The following is a 23,245-nucleotide window of genomic DNA, read 5'->3' as shown; positions in this document are numbered from 1 at the left end:
CGTGCTTAAAAGTAATAACTGGTACATGCCAAGTACTCAATAAATGTTTATTATTATCATTACAATTATTACTAATTCTATTCTCAGTACTCAAACTTAGTTCCCCCTCTCCAATGTATAATGACAACAACTTTGCAGAGTAGCTGAGAGATTGAATGGATTCATAGAATAGCAAAGTCCTTGGCACAGTGCTGGGCACATGGTAAGTAATAAACGGCAGTCATCATTATCATTATTAGTATCCCCCTAAATGCCTATCACGTGTTGAATATACAATAGATGCTTAGTAAAAAAAAAAAGTGTTAGTGATTACTGGAAGTAATCATATTGTAGTTTTTCCTTTTTCTTTTTATTCTCACCAGGAAAATTGTCTCCTCTGCTATTACCCATGCACATTTATCAGTGTTCTCTATTCTCTTCGGCATTGCGAATTTAAAAATAGAAAAGAAAATTCTTAGAACAGCTTAATCTTATTTTTTTGTACTGCTTATAAAAGGAAAGAATAGCTCCTAATGTGGGGCTGGTAGGGAGATACAAAGCACGCAATTTGATGCAGATAAAAGAATTTCTCGTGTTTTCAACTAATAAAACTCTGATGCCAGTAAGAATCTCATGGTCACAAACTCATAGATATAAAGTCATTCCCTTAAAGGCTGACCCTTGACTTTCTGGATAAGATATGTGCTCATTTGTTCCATACAAAAGAATGCCTGTGGATGGGTAAGCACCACAGATGATGGCGACAATAGTGATGACAGTGACTGTCTTGAAAGTCTTGCTGTGGGGCCGGCCAGTTTTCCAAGTGTTCACTTGCATGATTTCATGGGATCCTCAGTGCGGCCCATGTGGAATATACCATTTTAGAGACGAGATAAGTGAGTCTAGTGGGGTTAAATAACTTGTTCAAGGCCCCATAGTTAGGAGAAGAGACAGTGTTAGGATCTGGCTGGTTCAGCTCTAGCATCTGTACTCAGAGAAGGCAGAAGAGAAAGGTCCCCAGGCTTGGACAGAAGAGAGATGTTATATCAAGAAAAGAGTCCCTGGGCTGGGTGCTGGTGGCTCGCACCTGTAATCTTAGCTATTCAGGAGGCTAAGATCTGAGGAACGTGGTTCAAACCCAGCCCAGGCAAGAAAGTCCTTGAGACTCTTCAACGAAACACCAGAAAACTGAAAATGGCGCTGTGGCTCAAAGTGGTAGAGCGCTAGCCTTGAGCTGAAGAGCCCAGGGACAGCACCCAGGCCCAGAGTTCAAGCCCACAACGGACCAAAAAAAAAGTCATTGGGTTTTCTGCTGTCTCTGCTATAGAAGCAGATTCCCCAATCTTGCATCCTACAATATGTGGGAGAGTAAGAGAAGTACCTTGTGTTTTTCCAGAAACTCTGGTGTGAGAGTCCAGGGAGCGTCTCTGATGACTTCATCCACATAGCGACAGTGTCTGAGAGCTTCATACCTTTCTGCTTCGTTCATCACAGTAAAACCTTTGAATTTGTGGGTAAGATCATCACTGCAAACTGAAAGAGGCAAATATGTTAAATTCAGTTAACCAGCCACCTGGTGTGGGCGTGGCTTCAGCAAGACAAAAGGAACTTAGCCTTACTAGGTGCTCTGCATAATCAAACTTAGTTTCTTTTCCCCATTTCTTACAAGAACAAAGGATCAGGCAGTGAAGCAAAACGTAAATCCACTGGGAATTCAGGATTTCATCTTAGTGCTAATTACAACTGCATTTTTCCACTGAGGCTTTTATTAAAATGATTGCCATGCTCCCTAATGTAACTTTCACATCACTTCATCTTCTTATCCCAGACTTCAGTGAAAATTAGAGTTCAAAAAGGAAATGACCAATTGAACAAAGGAAAGAGAAAAGGAGCCAATTCTTTCATTAGATCATTGTGCTTAGTAACCCAGGTGGGTGTGAGACATGCACGCGCGCACGCACACACTCACACACACTCACACACACACACACACACACACACACACACACACACACACACACCATTCCATTCCCCAGAATGAGGTCCAGTCACTACACATGAGGCCATACAACAAGGAGGAGAATATTACGAAGTAGAAGTTCTGATCTGGCAGGTTCCTTTTCTGGAATCTACCTTTCTAGATCTTGAGTTCCTGAACCCTCAAATGAAGATAGAAATATCCTTCATTTATTGCCCCAGAAAGGTTGTCTTTGAGTATTTTTATAAAAGTGCTTAAAAAGAAACCGAATATTCTGTATATCACCTTTATACGAACAATAAAAACTTTTTTTAAAAAAAGGAAGCCAAATTTCATATGAGAAATAAATAAATAAAATGGAATAAAAATATTATTCAGGGTCCTATTAGCCCTGTGTTCTATCTTCCTGGTATCTGTATGCCAGGAAGAAATGCCATTACGGATCCAGTCCTTGTTTTCCCAGTAAGGGTCTTGCTGTAGCCACTCAGAACTACCTCCACTGCTCCTTGCCAGGCAATTCTTTGGCTCTTTAAAATATTAAAAAAATACATAGTAGAATTTCTCATTTTTAAGAGTAACCAAGTGTAGTTAGAAACTGAAATAGCATTTTCCCACAACCACATCTTGTTCCTCACCCAGGACTAAATCTGGCCACAGAGTAAGCAGAGTCTACAGCTACACTGGGTATTTCTGGAAATCTTCCTTTCATAGTCCTTAGACATTCCACATCCAGATCATCAGCAAGGTTGCTGGCTCTGCCTTCAAAGGAGAATGCAATTCTTCCTGTAAATGATCCCTTGGGTTTCATGCTTGTGATCAAAGAGTACAAAGTTTCGGCTAGACTAGAAGGCATAAGTTTAGTAGTCTAGTATGCTGTATGGTAACCCCAATTAACAATATTTTAAATACTTTAAGATTGCTGACATAGCCAGGCATGGGTAGCTCATACTTCTAATCCTAGCTACTCAGAAGGCTGAGGATTGCAGTTCAAAGCCAGCCTGGACAGGAAAGTCCATGAGACTCTTGTCTCCAATTACCCACCAAAAAGGGCTGGAAATGGAGCTGTGGCACAAGTGGTAGAGTACTAGCCTTGAGCAACAAAGTTCAGGGGTAGCACAGCCTTGAGTTCAAGTCCTAGAACTGGCAATTTTTTTTTTTTTTTACTGAAATAGATTTTGAACATTCTCATCACAAAAAGTGATAAAATTGGTAAGCTGATGGATGTTAATCATCTTGACTGAATTTTCCTGTAATGCATATGTAGATGGAAATAGTACACTGTACCCCATAAATATACACAATTACTGTCAATGATAGGTGTCACATAATGACAGGAAACAGGTCTAAGAAATGCATTGTTAATTGACTTTATCATTGTGCAAACATCTTCAGTGTCCTTACACAAACCTAGATGGTGTCAATCAATCATATGATGTGGCCTCTATGCAATTAAGATGCAATTAAGATGCCTGATAAACATGAGATGAACCTGGGATGCTGCTGGTATACTGTTTACAGTAAATATGTGTTTTAACAAGTAGGAATACACTCCAAACTAACAATAAAAAGTATAGGGCTGGGCATGGTGACAGACACCTGTAATCCTAGCTACTCAGGAGCCTGAGAACTGGAGGATCATGGTTCAAAGCTAACCTGGGCAGAAAAGTCCCCCAGGAAAAGACTAGGTTGAAGGTATGGCTCAAATGTCAGAGCATCAGCTATAAGCAAAAATGTTGAGCACTCTTGCTCAGGATCCTGAATTCAAGCCCTGGAACTGGCGCGCGCACACACACACACACACACACACACACACACACACACACGCACACACACACACACACACACACACACACACAGATTCATTACAGATTCATTAGTCTCTGAGCATGCATGATGTCAAAATGTGACGGCAGATAAAAAGTACATAATGGTGTTATTTTAATAATCAACATTCTTAGGCGAGACAAGGAGTGAGGTCTTCTAGGGGCTTGTGACCATTGGAGGACTTTGGCTTTTACTCTGAGGGAGATGGAGAGGACTCTGGATCTGGGAAGTATACAGTCAGCCAGGTTTCCTGGCTGATGTGAACAGGCTGTTGGGAGTGAGCAAGGTTAGAGCCACTTAGGAGACTACTGCAGTAATGCAAAGAAGAGACAGTGACTGGGCAGGATGGGCCAGTGGAAATTGTGGGAAGAATTGGCTACTAGATGCACTTTAAATGTGTGTGTGTGTGTGTGTGTGTGTGTGTGTGTGTGTGTGTGTGTGTGTGTGTGTGTGTGTGTGTGTGTGTGTGTGTGTGTGTGTGTGTGTGTGTGTGTGTGTGTGTGTGTGTGTGTGTGTGTGTGTGTGTGTGTGTGTGTGTGTGTGTGTGTGTGTGTGCGCCAGTGCCAGGGCTTGAATTCAAGACCCTGAGCAAGAGTGCTCAATATTTTTGCTTATAGCTGATGCTCTGACATTTGAGCCATACCTTCAATCTAGTCTTTTCCTGGGGGACTTTTCTGCCCAGGCTAGCTTTGAACCATGATCCTCCAGTTCTCAGTCTCCTGAGTAGCTAGGATTACAGGTGTATGTCACCATGCCCAGCCCTATACTTTTTATTGTTAGTTTGGAGTGTATTCCTACTTGTTAAAACACATGTTTACTGGTCTGGTCTCTGTTCCTGGCTATTGCTCTAGCACTTGAAACACAGCACCACTTCCTGCCTTTTCTGAGTAGTTTATTGGAGACCAGAGTTTCATAGTCTTTCCTGCCTGGTCTGGCTTTGAACCAAGATCCTTAGATCTCAGTCTCTTGAGTAGCTAGGATTATGGGTGTGAGCCACCAAGAGTATCAGAATTTCTAGGGAGCTTGTTAAACACAAAGGTGTCTGGGTTCTGCTCTTGGGCTTTTGTTTCAGTAGAGCCCAGGCAGCTCTGTTTTGGGCATACTTCATGGAGGCTTCTGATGCCTACAACATTTGTTAATGGCAAAACTCCCAAAGCATATTATGACTAACTTGATCAACACACTTGTCTGTCTTTGAATTACCCATCATGCCCACAGGTGGGGGGTAGGACAGATAGTAAAGCCATAGTGACTATATATATTCATGGATTGCATAAATAGGAATTCGTTATGGGCCTCACTATACAATTTAAAAACGTAACTAGAACTTTTAAATATGAAAATACAATGTCAAGAATCATATTGAACAGAAATGGATTTTAGATTCTTCAAAGGGCACAAAACAGAGTCAAGCCATATCCTCCCCCATTTTGAATCTGTACCTAAGCAATTTGGTAGACCTTCTTCTACAAGACTGAGATAATGGCTTGATAACACACAAAGAAAAGAAACAGCCTGTTTACACCAACACAGGGCTCTATTTTCAAAGCCCAGGAGTGACCTCAAGAAGCAACTGAATATGCTGACCAGTTATTGTCTAAACATTAATTACGCCCAAAGTAGCACTGTTGTTCTTGAGCCTTGGCAAATGCACTCTGACAAGCAGATGGAGAACTCAGAGCAGTGGTTTTCCATGGATGAATTCACCCTGCTCTCTGGGAGCTCATGCTGCAGCTAACCTATCCTGGCAGCTTACTGTGCTCACAATGAAATACCCTGCAGGAGAGAAAAAAAAAAAAACACAGCAGATCTGTTAAACTTTGGAGCCAGATAGACTTGGATTCTAATCTCTGCTCTGTTCCTTATTACTGGAAATGTAACTCAAATCCTTTAAGTCTTAGTTGCCTGGGTCTTTAAAATGGGTTGAGGTATTCAGGATTAAATTAATAAACTACATGAGCATTTATTATTATTATTTATTTTTATTTATTTATTTATTACTAGTAGTCATAGTAATATGTGACCATAGATAGAAATACTCCTTTGGAGGGCTGGGAAGGTGGCTCAGTGGTAGAGTGTTTGCCTTGCATGCATGAGGCCCTGGGTTCGATTGCTCAGCACCACATAAGCAGAAATAAAAAGCCGGAAGTGGCGCTGTAGCTCAAGTGGTGGAGCGCTAGCCTTGAGCTGAAAAGCTGAGGGACAGCGCCCAGCCCAGAGTTCAGGCCCCATGACCAGACCCCAAAAAACATTGTCAAAAAAAAATATTCCTTTGGAGATGGGCACAGGTGCCTCATGCTTATAATCCTAGCTACTTGAGAGGCTAAGATCTGAGGATTGAGGTTCGAAGCCAGGCAGGCAGGAAAATCCATGGAACTAAAAAAAAAAAAAGCCACGAGTAGCATTGTGGCTTAAGTGGTAGAGGGCTAGCCTTGAGTTAGTGCTCAGGGACAGCCCCTGGGTCCTGAGTTCAAGTCCTAGGACACACACACACACACACACACACACACACACACACACACACACACACACACACACACACACACACACACACACACACACACACACACACACACACACACACACACACACACACACACACACACACACACACACACACACACACACACACACACACACACACACACACACACACACACACACACACACACACACACACACACACACACACACACACCCTCTCAGTTTCTCAAGCATTTCGGTCAGCACAATAAGAACTAGGTTGAATCTCTTACCAGCCATGAGAATATGTTAATATAGATGAACAGTTTTTGTTTCTTTTGTGGTACAGAAGATGGAATCAAGGGCCTTCTATCTGTCAGACAACTACTCTACCAGGAGCTACACTTTTAGCTCTAGAAGAATATTTAGCTTCAATTAAGATACAATAAAGTCCAAACCCAAGTTTGTAGAGTAAGTATTTACGTTTACTACAGTAGTGGTATGTTTAATGCTCTCATTTTTGTTTCTTTCCTGTGAGGCAGAAGTGGGTGTTCGGTGGCTCTTTTGCCTTTATTTAAAAACAAAACAAAACAAAACAAAAAAACTATTTTTAGAGGAAACTACTCTATCCAATAATTTTTTTTTTTTTTTTTGGGTCCAGTCGTGGGGCCTGAACTCTGGGCCTGGGCGCTGTCCCTCAGCTCTTCAGCTCAAGGCTAGCACTCTACCACTTGAGCCACAGCGCCACTTCCGGCTTTTTTCTTTTTGCTTATGTGGTGCTGAGGAATTGAACCCAGGGCCTCTGGCATGCAAGGCAAGCACTCTACCACTGAGCCACCTTCCCAGCCCTTGACTTGTTTTTTTTTTTTTTTTTGTCGGGCGTGGGGCTTGAACTCTGGGCCTGGGCGCTGTCCCTCAGCTCTTCAGCTCAAGGCGAGCGCTCTACCACTTGAGCCACAGCGCCACTTCCGGTTTTCTGGTGGTTTATTGGAGATAGGAGTCTCACGGTCTCTCCTGCCCGGGCTGGCTTTGAACCGCGATCCTCAGATCTCAGCCTCCTGAGTAGCTAGGATTACAGGCATGAGCCACCAGTGCCCGGCTCCCTGACTTGTTTTTTAAATAGCATGCGCTAGCTGGGCGCGGGTGGCTCATGCCTGTAATCTTAGCTACTCAGGAGGCTGAGATCTGAGGATTATGATTCAAAGCCAGCCTGGGCAGGAAAGTCCACGAGACTTTTATCTACAATAAACCGCCAGAAAACCAGAAGTGGCTCTGTGAGTCAAGTGGTAGAGTGCTTGTCTTGAACTGAAGAGCTGACGGACAGTGCCCAGGCCCAGAGTTCAAGCCCCACAACCAACAAAAATAAATAAATAAATAAATAGCATGCGTTTTTAAATTAAAATAAAGAAAAAGTATTTTACAAGTGAAAAGTTTTTTTTTTATTATTTTCCAACAGTTGTAGAAGAAGCTTTTAGTTTGTAGGTACAAGGTTGGCAAGTTGATCAGTTATCCCTGCCAAAGTGGATAGTCGTGAGTCATTAAACTATTGCCACGGAAGCACGTACAGAAAAGTTTCAAATTACTGGCTACTTGCTTTAACAACTTATAAGGACAAGGAATGTGGCTTAGTGGTACTTGCTTGCCCAGCAAGCATGAGGGCCTAGGTTCAATTCCTTGGTATCACATCAACACAAGAAAATAAAATAAAAACCTTATAAATGCGAGCATTAAAATCATGGTGCAGCCAGGTGCCGCTGCCTCACACCTGTTATCCTAGCTGCTCAGGAGGCTGAAGTATGAGGATAGCTATTCAAAGCCAGCCTGGGCAAGAAAGTTGGTAAGACACTTATCTCCAATAAACAGAAAACTGGAAGTGGCGCTGGGGCTTAAGTGGTAGAGATTTAGCCTTGAGCTGAAGAGCTCAGGGGCAGCGCCCAGGCCCAGAGTTCAAGCCCCAGGAGCGACAATAAATAAATAAATAAATAAATAAATAAATAAATAAATAATCATGGTGCAAAAACATGACAACTGTGGTGTCTATTACTAAGTTTGAAAGGGGCTGGGAAGGTGGCTCAGTGGTAGAGCGCTTGCCTTGCATGCTTGAGGCCCTGGGTTCGATTCCTCAGCACCACATAAGAAAAAAGAAAAAAGCCAGAGTGGCCCTGTGGCTCAGGTGGTAGAGTGCTAGCCTTGAGCTGAAGAGCTGAGGGACAGCACCCAGGCCCAGAGTTCAGGCCCCACGACCGGACCACCCCCCCCCCCAAAAAAAAAGAACCAGGAGCTTGTGGCTCACACCTGTAATCCTAGCTACCCAGGAGGCTGAGAGATGAGAATTAGGGTTCAAAGCCAGCCCAGGCAGGAAAGGCAGTGAGACTCCTATCGCCAATTAACCTCCTGAAAACCAGAAGTGGAGCTGGGACTGAAAGTGATAGAGTCCTAGCCTGGAGTAAAACAGTTCAGGATAGTGCCTAGATTAAGTTCCAGCCCCAAGACTGACTTAAAAAAAAAAAAAAAGAAACACTCACAGAGTATTTCGACACTATCTTTGCCTCTTAGAGACAACTAGATGCCTTCCTTATCTCAAAGATTAGCATCTGTTTTATGGCAGGATGCTTTCTTTTCTGGAAGAAATGCCCAAACCACAGAGTGGAATTCAGAGTGAGTAATACCCAGAGCGATTCAAGCACCTATCTTTGCATAACTTTAAAGTCAACCCCCCCTACCTTTATTATGTAAATATCTCCCCCTGGTCAAATTTGCTCCTTTTCTCTCCCTTTGAGAGTGCCCTCACTGTTAGAGAGCCTCTGCCTTTTTGCTTGTCTGTCTGCTTTTTGTCTGCTTGCCTGCTTGCTGACTTAACTCAATAAATCTCTGCCAAGTTTTCTTTTTTTTTTTTTGGTCTGGTTGTGGGGCCTGAACTCTGGGCCTGGGCGCGGTCCCTCAGCTCTTCAGCTCAAGGCTAGGGCTCTACCACTTGAGCCACAGTGCCACTTCTGGCTTTTTCTGTGTATGTGGTGCTGAGGAGTCTAACGCAGGGCCTCATACATGCAAGGCAAGCACCCTACCACTGAGCCACCTTCCCAGCCCATATTTTTAATCTTAACTACACAAATAGTATTGGAGCCAGCAACAAGACAAAACAGCAATATTTTTAAGGGCTCAGTTTAGACTTTATCAGTTGTGAAGTTGGTTTGTGATAGTCTGAAAAGATAATGAAAGACAAAGATCTTCTCAGATCCCCTCAAAGGTTTGCATAGACTTTGCAGCAAGTATTCAAGGAAATCTATGTCCAGAGCCTGGACTTGCAAAGGTAGCCTTTTCTCAATGTAAAGAATGGAGTAGAGAAAGGCTCTCTATCCGAAGCCACCCTTATCATATTTTACAAAAGCAAGGCAGCATCCAAACCTTTCTATCTACACTACATTTCAAGGGGTGAGATGTTGTGCCTTCTGACCAAACCAAATGGGAACCTCACTTAATGACTATTCAAAGCAAGGCTCTAAAAGCTTCCCATCTTTCCCTGTCATATACACATTTCCATTGTAGGTAAAGTCTGGTGTTAGAAACTAAATATGGTAGAAAGGAGAATGATGTAAAGTTTGGGCTAACAATTTTGCCTTCTCTTCTCCCAACTATTATCAGAGAACACATGGATCTTGATGGACAAGGCCTAGGAATTCAAAGCAAAAGGAGTCTTGGAAAGAAATATTGAATGCTAAAAATGGCTTTTTCATGTAGTTAAGGGTAAGCATTTTTCCAGCTATTCTCAACACTCATATTGAATCCTAAAAATGGCTTTTCTCTTGTAGTTAAGAGTAAGCATTTTTTTCTAGCTATTCACTTCAAAATCACTTTAATAACCCAAAACTGTATAGGCTGGTATTGCTGCCTCTCAGAAATGTAACTGGAACATTTTCTAGAATTATCAAATTTTTTAAGATACACTGAAATAAACGCATGGGTAAAACATTTACATGATTTTTTTTCAGATTTGGTATGCATTATTTTAAAAGGAAGTTAAAAGCCTATTTTATAAAACTCACATTATAAAATATTCCATTTATAGATAAATCCTTATCCAATTTCATCTTCTAAAATGTTTATTTTCTACCTCCTCAGAATAAAAAGTAAAATTACTGACTTCCAGAGCGATTACTTTTTAGTAGTACATTCCCCTTTTTAGCTTTAAATACAGAGGAAATTTTAATCATGTTGTCTACTAAAGATAATTATTTCTGATTTTTACATTTGATTTTATATAATTATTCCCAAAGGCCAAAAACTAGAATTTGCTATACACACATACCAACATTTAGAAAAGGAATAACATGGCCTTTAAAAATCATATTTCTCTTCTTATAAATACTATACAATTTTATCTGTAAATTATATCACATTACTACAAAATAATACTTGCTGATTTATGTCTTGTTGATAGCTTATTAGATGAGAACTACATTGTTTAATCTTGACAGATTCTGTTTTGTATAACACATTCTATAATTTATTTCTCAAAGTTTTTATAAAGAAATACATTAAATACATTTGAACTTTTAAAAAGATATTTGCTTGGGTTTTAGGTTTTAGATAAATTTGAGAAAGAACTAGTTTTGTCAATTAGGTTAGAAGGTATGCTTCAGAAATTTACTAAGCTAAAAGTACACCTGCAATGTTTTGTTTTTTTTAAAGGTTTTAAGGAAACAATAAAAAGCATTTTAAAAATATTTGAATTGACAGAGGTGGGATGCAATTCCAATATTTCCATTTCCCCCAACCTTTTCTGAATATATCTGGTTGAATAAGTTGCTTCCAAGTAAAAGAATAAGGGTTATAATTAAGAGTCATTTGATAAGTCTTGATAGAGCCTTTTGTTATAATTCCCAGAAAGAGAGAAAGTAAATGATTCTAATGATTTAGTAAGAATCCTTTTACAAGCCAGGCGCTGGTGGCTCACGCCTGTAATCCTAGCTACTCAGGAGGCTGAGATGTGAGGATCGAGGTTCAAAGCCAGCCCGGGAAGGAAAGTCCGTGAAACTCTTATCTCCAATAAACCACTAGAAAACCGGAAGTGGCGCTGTAGCTCAAGTGGTAGAGCGCTAGCCTTGAGCTGAAGAGCACAGGGACAGCGCTCAGGCCCAGAGTTCAAGGCCCACGACTGACAAAAAAAAAAAAAAGAATCCTTTTACAGGTCATTTCTAATCCCTTGCTCTCAACAAATTTGAAGGAAAGTCTTCACAAGTTGTCATGTAATAAACCCATAAAATAATAAGCTTCTTTGTTTTGTTTCCAGTGCCAGTCCTGGGTTTTGAACTCAGGCACTGAGTGTTGTCCCTGAGTTTCTTTTTTTCAAGGCTAGCACTTTACCACTTGAACCACAGCTCTACTTCTGGCTTTTTCTGAGTATTTTATTGGAAATAAGAGACTCATGGACTTTCCTAACCGTGGCTGGCTTCAAACTTTGATCCTCAGATCTCAGCCTTCTGAGTAGCTAGGATTACAGGTGTGAGCCACTAGTGACTGGCTATAATAAGTTACCTTAAATAATACTTTTAAAACATTTGTGTGGGCAAAATATTTCAGTCTATATCTATAACCAGGAAAATATAAATAAAGTTGTTAAATCCTGACTCACTCTACTAGTAAGTTATACTCATCCAGCAGTAAATCCACAAATCAGGAGATTCCATTCATCTCAGTAGAGACCAAACATCTTTATATTTATAATTAGTTACAAAAATGTATAGTGCAGGGGCTGGGAAGGTGGCTCAGTGGTAGAGTGCTCGCCTTACATGCATGAGGCCCTGGGTTCGATTCCTCAGAACCACATAAGCAAAAAAAGCCAGAAGTGGTTCTATGGCTCAAGTGGTAAAGCGCTTGCCTTGAGCTGAAGAGCTGAGGGAAAGTGCCCAGGCCCAGAGTTCAGGCCCCAGGATCGACATACATACATACATACATACATACATACATCTTCAGAGGTACGCACTTAGCTATGAGCCATATCAAACCACGTCCAAACTCAAGTTCCCAAAATGTCCAAATCCCACATGCTGCAGAGGTTTTCCCAGGGCCTGAGTAACCTGGGAGCAGGCTCTGAGTGATGACACTCAAGAAAAAGGTTTCTACTCAGAACAAAGGGTAGTGAGCAAGGGTGGAGTTCTCTGCCTGCTTTGAGTTCGCTGTGTGTGACTCAGTCAGTAAACATTTCCTTTCATCTCTGGCTCTTCTTTCTGCAGAGGGATTCCTCTGAAATAATCCCAAAATAGTTTTGAAGCAGTATAGATCAGGAAAAAAAAATGAGGCATGGGAAACCACAGCCAAGAATTCAGACAATATATTAACAAATAGTTTAATTAAAAGCACACAAGAACTACTTGCTATAAGCCTACACTCCTTCATAAGCAATAATATTTTCATAAGCAATAATATTTAGTGAAAGAAAAAAGGAAAAAAGCTGTCTTCTTCTGACCTTGTCAGCTTGCCCAGCTGATTAGCATGCTCCAGGACTGAGTAAGGAAATCTTTAAAACAAACATCCTGGGGAGTGGGGGGACACTTGAGAAAAATAACTCTTCTGAGCATTAAAAATACAAGATGAAGTGGTGTCACACCTGTAATCCCTGTAATCCTAACTACTCAGGAGGCTGAGATCTGAGGATCGTGGTTCAAGGCCAGCCTGAGCAAGGAAAGTCCGTGAGACTCTTTTCTTCAGTTAATCACCAGAAAACCAGAAGTGGTGCTGTGGCTCAAGTGGTAGACTGCTAGCCTTGAGCTGAAGAGCTCGGGGACAGCATCCCATGACCAACAACAACAAAAAAGAAAAAAAACCTACTCAGAAAGAACCAGAAGTGGCTCTGTGGCTCAAGTGGTAGAGTTTTGAGCACAGAAAGGCTCAGAGACAGAACCCAGGCCCTGAGTTCAATCCCCAGGATCGGACACACAGACACACAGACACACAGACACACAGACACAGACAGACAGACAGACAGACACACACACACACACACACACACACACACACACAGAGGAGGATGGACCCTTGTGAAGGGAGTTTGTGGCAGAATCCATTTGAAAGGATATGCAGACATCAATACGTCCCCATTTAGGGGACTGGGAATGTGGCTTACTGGTGGAGGGCTTGCCTAGCATGCATGAAGCCCTAGGTTCAATTCCTCCATACCACATAAATAAAATATGTAAAATTAAAAAAAAGAAAACCTCACATTTAGTAAGCAGGCCACTCTTGACATCTCTGGGCCCAATTCATAAAACAGCACAATAGCAAAATGGCAAAATATATCAGGTATCGGATAAAAGTGGAGCACTTAGCCTCAGACAACTTTGAACTAAGGCCCCAACTTACTTTTTTTTTTGCCATAAATACCCATAATATTAGAGCACTTATTGCACTTGTTATTAGATGTGTCCCCACCCATAGCTGGGTGCTGTACTATCTACCTTTCCTTTGCTTTACTAATAAACTTTCTTGATCTCTGCCTCTTTTCATTTCCCCTGACATCATGAACAAGCCTCCTTTCTTTTGGGGACCTTTCCTGGAACATCATCAATCTAGTTAGTAATAGATACTTGAGGACTCTCCCGGGACCAGCATTTTCTGTTCCTGTCTAAGTTTTAATCTTGGAGAACATAAAAATAATTTTTGGTGGTTATTTTTCCTTGTAGTAATCTTTTTTTTTTTTTTTTGGTCGGTTGTGGGGCTTGAACTCTGGGCCTGGGTGCTGTCCCTCAGCTCTTCAGCTCAAGGCTAGTACTCTACCACTTGAGCCACAGCACCACTTCTGTCTTTTTCTGCTTATGTGGTGCTGAGGAATCGAACCCAGGGCCTCATGCATGCGAGGCAAGCACTCTACCACTGAGCCACCTTCCCAGCCCCCCTTTTAGTAATCTTATGTGGTACCAAGTAATCAAACCTAGGGCCTCATGCATGCTAGGCAAACCCTTTACCACTAAGCCACATTCCCTGCCCAACAATAAACTTTAAAAAGAAAATATACTTGGTCTTTTACATATATATTTTTTAAATTAATTAATTTTGTCAGTTGTGGAGCTTGAACTCTGGGCCTGGGCCACTGTCCCTGAGCTCTTGAGCTCAAGGCGAGCACTCTACCACTTGAGCCACAGTGCCACTTTGGTTTTTCTGGTGGTTAATTGGAGATAAGAGTTTCACAGACTTTCCTGCCCGGGCTGGCTTTGAACCGTGATCCTCAGATTTCAGCCTCCTGAGTAGCTAGGATTACAGGTATGAGAGCCACCGGCGCCCAGCTTACCTGTAAATTTTTTCACCGTTTAAGTCTAAAGGTGGATTGTACTTATTTCATACAAAACCTGATCACTCTGAATGAATATACTGCTTCCTTCCAGAAGCGACAGAAGTGAGATACCAGTCTGCTGACTCAGGTACGAAATAGGTAGGCCTTCTGGAGGGGGAAAATTTCAATCCACATAGAAGCATCCTTTTTTCCCCTTAAGCTTAGAAAGTAAGTTGGTCCTTTCATTGTTAACTAAGATTGCCTGGGTACATAAAGCTCCACTTCTTTAACATACTGCACACAAATTCAACTAATAGGGCTGTCATAAGCCACTACTATTAGTACAGTATAGTCCTAAGTATTGTGGGCGCACATATACACACACAAAAATACACAATGACCTTGTTCAGCTTCAATCATCCTAAAGCCCTTCAGTTCTCTGAGATTTGGTATCAGATTATTAGTGCTTTTCTCTTGACCCAATAGAAAATTTTCGGAAAATAAATGGCTCAAATACCAGGAGAAATGTATTAATGGAAAACATGAAGCATCTATCGTTGGGTAGTATTATTAATCTGTCTCTCTTGAAGACCAACAGTACACAATGTCACAATGTAATTTCCCCTATGGTTCTTTTTTTAAACATCATTTTAAATTTCAGGCAGTGGACACGTAAGCAAGACAGAATGAACAATGTCAGATTTTACTAATGGAAGTTTGAAGGCAGTCCCTCAGGAAACATTTATATAAAAGAACTTTTCTGGACAAAGAGAAAATGCTCTTCTTACCTCCTACCAACAAGTAGCTGTTAGGAAACAGTGTTTTTGCTTGCATAAGTGCCCTGGCATGACCCGAGTGGAATAGGTCAAATATTCCATCTGCATATACTCTGACAGGTCTGTCAACTGTGGAAGAAAAGACAAAACTGTTAAGACAACTTCAGAATAAAGAATCCCAGTGATGGTCCATTAGTATAGCACCATGAGAAAGTTTACCTAGATGAGACACAATCTCTAGTATGGGTTTCATATTAGTACCTGAAATTGATTTTAAGAATTCTTTTTCTTAGGAGAGGAAACACAAAGGTGCAATGCCTATGTGCATCTGATCATATAAAATAATCTTTATCAAAATGGATGCCAGGAAATGGAGACAGATTTTTTTCTTTGTTGTTGCTGTTTTTGTTTTCTTTTATTTTGTCTTGTTTATTTCTCTGTCTTTAGGAGAGTAAAAGAAGACGCAGGAATGGAAAGACAAAGGGTGAACAAATGCAGCAATGGTACTCACTAGATACCATGTTGAAAATGAACTATACAACTTGTAGGTGGGGACTGGAGGAAATAACTGGGAAACAGCGAGGGAAGGGGTGACATTGTCCAAAAAGAATTGTACTCTTGGGCTGGGAAGGTGGCTCAGTGGTAGAGCGCTTGCCTTGCAAGCATGAGGCCCTGGATTCAATTCCTCAGCACCACATAAGCAAAAAAGAAAAAAGCCGGAAGTGGCGCTGTGGCTCAAGTGGTAGAGTGCTAGCCTTGAGCTGAAGAGCTGAGGGACAGCGTCCAGGTCCAGAGTTCAGGCCCCACGACCAGACCCAAAAAAAAAAAAAAGAATTGTACTCTTTACCTGACTTATGTAACTGTAACCCCTCTGTACATCACCTTTATAATAACAATTTAAAAAAACCTTTTTTGCCTGGGAATGTGGCTTAGGGATAGAGTGCTTGCTTCGTATGCATGAGGCCCTGGGTTCCATTCCTCAACACCTCATAAACAGAAAAAGCTGGAAGTGGTTCTGTGGTTCATGTGGTAGAGCCCTCACCTTGAGCAAAAGAAGCCTAGGGACAGTGCTCAGGCCCTGAGTTCAAGCCCCAGGACTGAAAAATAAAATAAAATAAACCTTAAAAAAAAAACAGAATAAGTTCTTCTAAAGACATCAATGAAGAGCAAACATAAATTAAAATCAAACCAGAGCATTGTTAGCCCAATGGGGAAGGTGAACATAGAGCGCTAGGGAGGTGTCTAGTCCCCTAGGGAAATTCTGATGTCTGAGCCAGTAGTGTAAGCCTGGCTGGAATATCAAAGTGTAAGGACTGGAGGTGTTCAAGGAAAAGGATACATAACTCCATCCTTGAGTTCAGAAATTCTCAATGAGAAATCTCAACTCTTGTTCGCTAAGGTAGTGATGTGCTGAAATCTGTGTGTACTACTCAAATAAGGTTGTGCATACTTTTCTTTCTAACTCCAAGTCTCATTGGTAGCCTGGAGTGAGCCACGGTAGGAATGATTACACCACAGAGATTGGCAAATGCTACAATCAAGGCTTACTTCTCCCTCGAGGGTAAATTGTTAAAAGTTTACAAGCATATCATCATGGCACTCTGTCACTTCTTTGGTATTATAAGACAAAGGGAAATATATGTCCCAAAGTGAGCAGTGTCTGTGTAACAATATTATATGTTGTTGGCAGCTCACCTCCGGCTCTGTAGCTCTGGTCAGAGGTGAGCTGACAACACTGTATTCTTTCACAGGTCTTCAAGACACCATCTGACTGAGCCAGGCCAAAATCCATCCCTTTCAAATCAGAGGAGAGAGTGTGGAGGATAGGATCCCGTCAGATTGGCAAACTAAGCAGGTTACAATCGGGGAGGAAGGAGTTTCTCTTTTATACTTCCATCCTAATAGTCTAGATCTCGGTTACATTTGTGAAAGTTTTATATTTGTTCGCCAACTTCTACACCTTTCTCTACCCTCAACTACAAAGTGAAAAACCTAAGCCAGGTGCTGGTGGCTCACACCTATAATCCTAGCTACTCAGAAGGTTGAGATCTGAGGATTATGGTTCAAAGCCAGCCTGAGCAAGAAAGTCTGTGAGACTCTTATCTCCAATAAACTATTCAGAAAAAGCCAGAAGTGGCACTGTGGTTCAAGCGGTAGAACACTGGCTTTGAGCAAAAGAAGCTCAAGGACAGCCCTCAGGCCCTGAGTTCAAGCACCAGGACTGGCAAAAAAAAAAAAAAAGTAAAGTGAAAATCTAAGAAGAGAATCCAAAGATGGATGATGAAAGAAAATAGTAGTTTCCCATATCTGGATATTGCTCTTATTCTAAGTACATCTGCCACCTCCTCTTGATGGATACAGACAACACTGAGATATTTTTTATTCTTGCATAGAGTAGAAGGAAAGAGACCATTGTGGCCATAACAATATTGTTTTAATGTAAGAAGTTGGGCCTGGTGACATAAAACCCACTAGAAGACCGGAAGTGGCACTGTGGCTCAAGCGGTAGAGCGCTCGCCTTGAGCTGAAGAGCGCAAGGACAGTGCCCAAGCCCAGAGTTTAAGCCCCACGACCAAAAAAAAAAAAAAAAAAATGAGGTTTTAGGGACTAGGCGTGTAGTTCAGAGGTAGAGTACCTGCTAGCATGCACAAAGTCCTGAGTTCAATCCCCAGCACCACAAAAGAAGTGGCATTTTTAAAAAGGAAGAAATCAGTGCAACCTTCCGTTGAATGATCTTTAGGATTTGATTTAAAACTATGATTATTTCTTGAGGCATTTCAACCACATTAATTTAGAACAGAAAGAAATATTAGTAGATTTAGATGATACGATGGTATTAATATATTAAATTTCTCTAATAAAAATCTAGAGGCTTTATGTCAGATTAAGAACTGCAACTATTTCAATTATACACTATTTTGAACAAACAGAATTGCAGGATTATACTGTATTCTAAATAAGGCATAGTAAACAGAATATGCTTGGAAATAACAAACTGTCTAATGAGGGATCCTGGGTTTCAATGGTCTTATTCAATTTGAATTCAATTGAGGAAAATTTGTTTTAAGATATAAACTCCATGAAAAAGCAGATGGCAGTTTGTAGAACTTTTTGTTAATGATTCAGAGGTGAACAGGATAAATGAATTCAGGAAGCTAGAGAGAGAAAAGTAAAGAAAGATGACATAATTACTGAGAAAAAGGCCATTTAGTAAATTTGAGGAATATTTGCAGAGTTGGTTTTGCAATAAGCTCACTTTTAAAAATTGTAATGTGTCAGCAATTTCCAGATTGTGGGAAAAAAGGAACCTAATCCTTTCTTGTCTTCAAGAAGCAAAGAAGAGCCAGGCGCTGGTGGCTCACGCCTGTAATCCTAGCTACTCAGGAGGCTGAGATCTGAGGATTGCGGTTCAAAGCCAGTCCAGGCAGGAAAGTCCGTGAGACTCTTATCTCCAATAAATCACTAGAAAACTGGAAGTGGCCCTGTGGCTAAAGTGGTAGAGCGCTCGCCTTGAGCTGAAGAGCACAGGGACAGCACCCAAGCCCAGAGTTCAAGTCCCATTACCGACAAAAAAAAAAAGCAAGGAGATGGGTTGGGGGACCTGAAGGAGAGAAATTTTTAAGACATAATAAATTTTATTGTGCCAGTACTGAGCAGAAAGTCAGAGCCTGCTGCTTTCTCTGGGCTTTTTTTTTTTTTTTTTTCAAGCTGGCACTCTACTATTGGAGCCACAACTCCACTTCTGGCTTTTTGCTGGTTAATTGGACATAAGAGTTTCATTGGTTCTTCTGCCCCAGGCTAGCTTCAAACCACGATCCTCAGATCTCAGCCTCCTGAGTAGCTAGGATTAGAGGCTGGAGCCACCAGCACCCAACAAAACAAATAACTTACTGTGATGTGCAGCCCTATGTTCTGTCCTGTTCTACACCTTCCATCTTTTAGCTCAACACGTGAGTAGTTAGCCCTGCAGTTGCCTAAGGCTAGAGCTTCACAGGCAAGCCCCTTGTGACGGAAGAATCACAAGTATTTGGCCCAGCAAATACTGTTTGAAAAAGCGGAGTGGAATCTGGGGCACAGTGGCCTCAGCCTATAATCCTAGCAACTCAGGAGGCTGAGATCTAAGGATTGTGGGCCTGTCTGAGCAGGAAAGTCTGTGAGACTCTTATCTCTAATTAATCATCAGAAAACCGGAAGTGGTACTATGGCTCAACTGGTAGAGTACTTGACTTGAACTGAAGAGTTCAAGGACAGCACCCAGTGGCTCAAATGGTAGAGCGCTAGCCTTGAGCTGAAGAGCTGAAGGATAGCGCCCAGGCCCAGAGTTCAGGCCCCATGACCGGACCCCCTCCCCCCCAAGGACAGCGCCCAGGCCCAGTGTTCAAGCCCCATGACCGGCAAAAACAAACCAAGAAAAGAGTCATAATCATAGCAGCTTAGGTTCATAAAAACCTTCATAGGCCTGGGATCTGGAGAGTCACGCGTAGCTGCTCAGAAGACTGAGATCAGGACAATCACGTTTTGATGCCAAGTGGACTGAAAAGTCCATGAGATTCCATCTCCAAAAATAATCAGTGAAAAGCCAGGTTAAAGCTAGGCCCTGGTGGCTTCTACCTGAAATCCTAGCTACTTGGGATGCTGATCTGAGGATGGAAATTCAAAACTAGCCCAATTAAGCAGAAAAAAAAAAACTAGAAGTAGAGATATGACTCAAGTACATCATCAGCCTTGATATGAAAATGCTAAGTGGAAGCACAAAGCCCTGAGTTCAAGCCCCAGTACCAGCACCCATATAAAAATAAATAGCACCAGCCTGGACATGTGCCTCATGGGGTAAACTGCCAGTCAAGTGAACAAACAGAGCTAGTACAAAGACTCTGAGTTCAAAAGCCAGTACTGGTGGGTGGGAAAAAAATGCCTTCATAGTTTAAAAAATGCTTTGGTACTTTTAACTGAACAAACCTTGTGATACAGGTGTCTTTCCTATCTTACTGTGATCTCTCTCACGACTTGGCCCAGCCTGTAGAACTAGTAAATGGTAGTCAGACCCAAGCTCATATGTTCTGCTGCCCATTTTAACTGGCTGCGTTGCTTGGTCTAGGTTAATGCCATTAATGTTTACCTTTCTTGCCCTGTGCCTGCAATCCCTAACTTCAGCTCTGATGGAATGCCAGTGCTTTCTGATTCTTTAAAATGTCAAGGCAGAGTCCCTTTGGGGAAGGGAAGAACGGCCTTACCTGGTGTTCCTAAGCGAGCCTGAGCAATGGTTAGTTTTTCATGGGGTGCCTGGCATTGACAGCTGGATTCATCTGCAAATGGAGCTGGTGCAGTCAGCGTCTGGAAGGAAAAGAAAAGAAAAGAATCATAGATATATATGTGTGTATATGTGTGTGTGTGTGTGTGTGTGTTCTGACAAATTTTCCTTCAGCATTATCTTCCCCTGAAGTTTTATTTCTGCTGACTACATGAGTATCATGAAGCAATAGAACGAATCTGCTGGGTCTCGGAGAAATAGTGTACTGATCGAAATAAAGGCAGGGCTTTGTCACTGAGCAGCCCTCCCCCCTTTAAACTGATGCCTCACAAACAGTAAGAGCTTTTCAGTGTCTACCATGTGCCAGGTACCAAATGAAGTACTCTGGATCTGTTCCCTCTTCTCGGCCTCATGACATTCTCCGATCCACACCGCCTTCTGTCTTCCTATGGAAGAGGATACCATTACACCTATTTCACAGAAAAGGCAACTGAGGCACTGCAGAGTTAAGAAATATGCTAAGTCATACCCTTATATAGAAAGTCATAATGCCCAGCTTTGAACAGTTCCCAACCAACAAGGGCAGCCTTCCAACATTTAGACTCACCCACACCCGGGGCACTCGGCTAAACGGAGCATCATACTCGGAAGCGTGGCACGACATCCTCCTGTACTTCACATACACAAGGCCAGCCAATCACAACCGCTGACGTCTCTTCGGTGCAAAGGCCAAAAGCCCGTTATCTGTGCCCAGAGAGGGCCTAAAAGCCCAGCAATTCTGGCGGGCTGCAGATAACTGTTAACTGTGGTAGCTTCACCAGCCACCAATGGCTGGAGGCCCCGCCCCAGGCAGCTTGGGCTGGGGCTCTGGGGAACGCTGTGAGAAAGATGTAGTCACTTGGAAGCCTGCCCAGGAAGTGGCCCTGCATTTTTTAGTCCGCCTCTTATAATGAAAACCTCACTCTGTCCAGACAGAGGAAGACAAAGCGGGTGGTGTTTTTGTAAACAGAGCAAATACAGTCCAGAGTTGTCCATTTGAAGTCTTGGCGCTATGTCATTCCTGCAGTCACCACCACAGCATCTCGGGGATTTTTTTTTTTTTTTTTGAAAAGCTGAAGTTTAAAGCTGAAGTAGTCACTGTAAACATTACTCAGAGTGCTGCATGAATAGTTGCATAGAGATAGAGACAGGTGTTCCTTGACTTGGGAAGATTCCACTGAAGAAAGAAGGATTCAGACACTTGAACAGGTGCCGTGACCCACTTCTGCCATTCATTTATTCAATCACTCATTCATTCAAATATATGTCAGACACTATCTTAGAATCTCAGGCTAGAAATGGGGATAGACAAGTGTCTGGAGTGTGTGTGTGTGTGTGTGTGTGTGTGTGTGTGTGTGAGCTAGGGTCTGGCTGTGTAGCCCAGGCTAGCAAAGAACTTACAACCCTTCTGCTTCAGCCTCCCTGAGTGCCAGGATTACAAGCATGTTTCACCACAGTCAGCAGTCAGCCCTAGAATTTATGAAGCCCCAGTTCTCTGCACCGCAAAGAATTGAATCTACCTCTAGCCCCATCATCCTCTTTCCATTCCAATACTGTCTACTCCAAAAAGAGGAAGTCCTGCCTCAGTTTCGTTTTGACACCAACCAGTTGCTTTGAGACTTTCTTTTTTTTGGGGGGGGGGGGGGGCAGGGGGTCCGGTCGTGGGGCCTGAACTCTGGGCCTGGGCAATGTCCCTCAGCTCTTCAGCTCAAGGCTAGCACTCTACCACTGAGCCACCTTCCCAGCCCTTGAGACTTTCTTTGCCTCCACCCTGTTCTTCAGGGTTCTGGATGCAAGCCAAGACTAAGAACAAGGATTCAGGATGCTTGAGTCCATTATTGGTTCTCTTTCAGATACATGAAGGTGACTTCATGGGCTCTGATGGAGCAGAGCAGAATTTGTAATGTGGCAAAGGGGTACAGTGAGGAGAGCAGGAACTCTGTGCCCAGAAAACCAGGATTCAAATTCCCCTGGCAGTACTTGCTTGCCTCATATTTTACCTTGACTCTCCTAGATAAGATGAACAAATACTCACCAAGATTAAGTCAGAACTGGCTAGGATGACAAACACCTGTCACCCTGGCTGCTAGGAAGGAGAAGCAAGAGGATCACCAGTTCAAAACCAGCTTGCACAAAGTTAACAAGACCCTATCTTATAAACAAAATACAAACTCAGCACCAGTGGCTCACGCCTGTTATCCTAACTACTCAGGAGGCTGAGATCTGAGGATCACGGTTCAAAGCCAGTTTGGACAGGAATGTCTGTGAGACATGTATCTCCAATTAACCACTAGAAAAATGAAAGTGGTGCTGTGGCTCAAGTGGTAGAGCGCTAGCTTTGAGCTGAAGAGCTCGGGGATAGCACCCAGGCCCAGAGTTCAAGCCCCATGACCAACAAAAAAATAAAAATAAAATACAAACAAAAGGTCTAGGGACACACTCAATGACACTCAGTCTCAAATGACAGGGTACTTAGCTGCATATTGTATGAGGCCCTAGGTTCAATCCTCAGTAACACAGTAACCCCCCTCCCCCCCAAAAAAGCAATGATAATTAATATGAAAATAAAGTTAGCTCATGGTATGAAGGGTTTATTTTGAGGCTACCCTGGCACAGAAAGAAAGCGAAAAGAAAGAAAAGGAGCGGAATGTGGCCCCAGAGTGCCAAGT

General features: G+C 42.2%; 1 protein-coding gene across 5 annotated transcripts in view; it reads right to left on the bottom strand.

Annotated features, from left to right (window-relative positions):
* Positions 1-23,245, bottom strand: part of Pcyt1b (phosphate cytidylyltransferase 1B, choline) — a 73,313-nt gene that overhangs the window by 29,075 nt on the left and 20,993 nt on the right. For 3 of the 5 annotated variants that reach the window (XM_042670208.1, XM_042670210.1, XM_042670212.1), the window contains exons 2-4: positions 20,521-20,620; positions 15,299-15,415; positions 1,361-1,512 (exon numbers count right to left, since the gene is read on the bottom strand). In XM_042670208.1, coding sequence (XP_042526142.1) covers positions 1,361-1,512; positions 15,299-15,415; positions 20,521-20,620 — 369 coding nt within the window. Of the gene's footprint in view, positions 1-1,360; positions 1,513-15,298; positions 15,416-20,520; positions 20,621-21,066; positions 21,252-23,245 lie in introns of those variants that run through there. The other 2 variants (XM_042670209.1, XM_042670211.1) reach the window with 2 other exon arrangements.

The sequence above is a fragment of the Dipodomys spectabilis genome, unplaced genomic scaffold, assembly GCF_019054845.1.
Source record: "Dipodomys spectabilis isolate Male_0828 unplaced genomic scaffold, ASM1905484v1 ptg000526l, whole genome shotgun sequence".
Lineage (NCBI taxonomy): Eukaryota > Metazoa > Chordata > Mammalia > Rodentia > Heteromyidae > Dipodomys > Dipodomys spectabilis.
The sequence above is the reverse complement of the archived record's forward strand: the minus strand, read 5'-3'. Positions and strand labels throughout refer to the sequence as shown.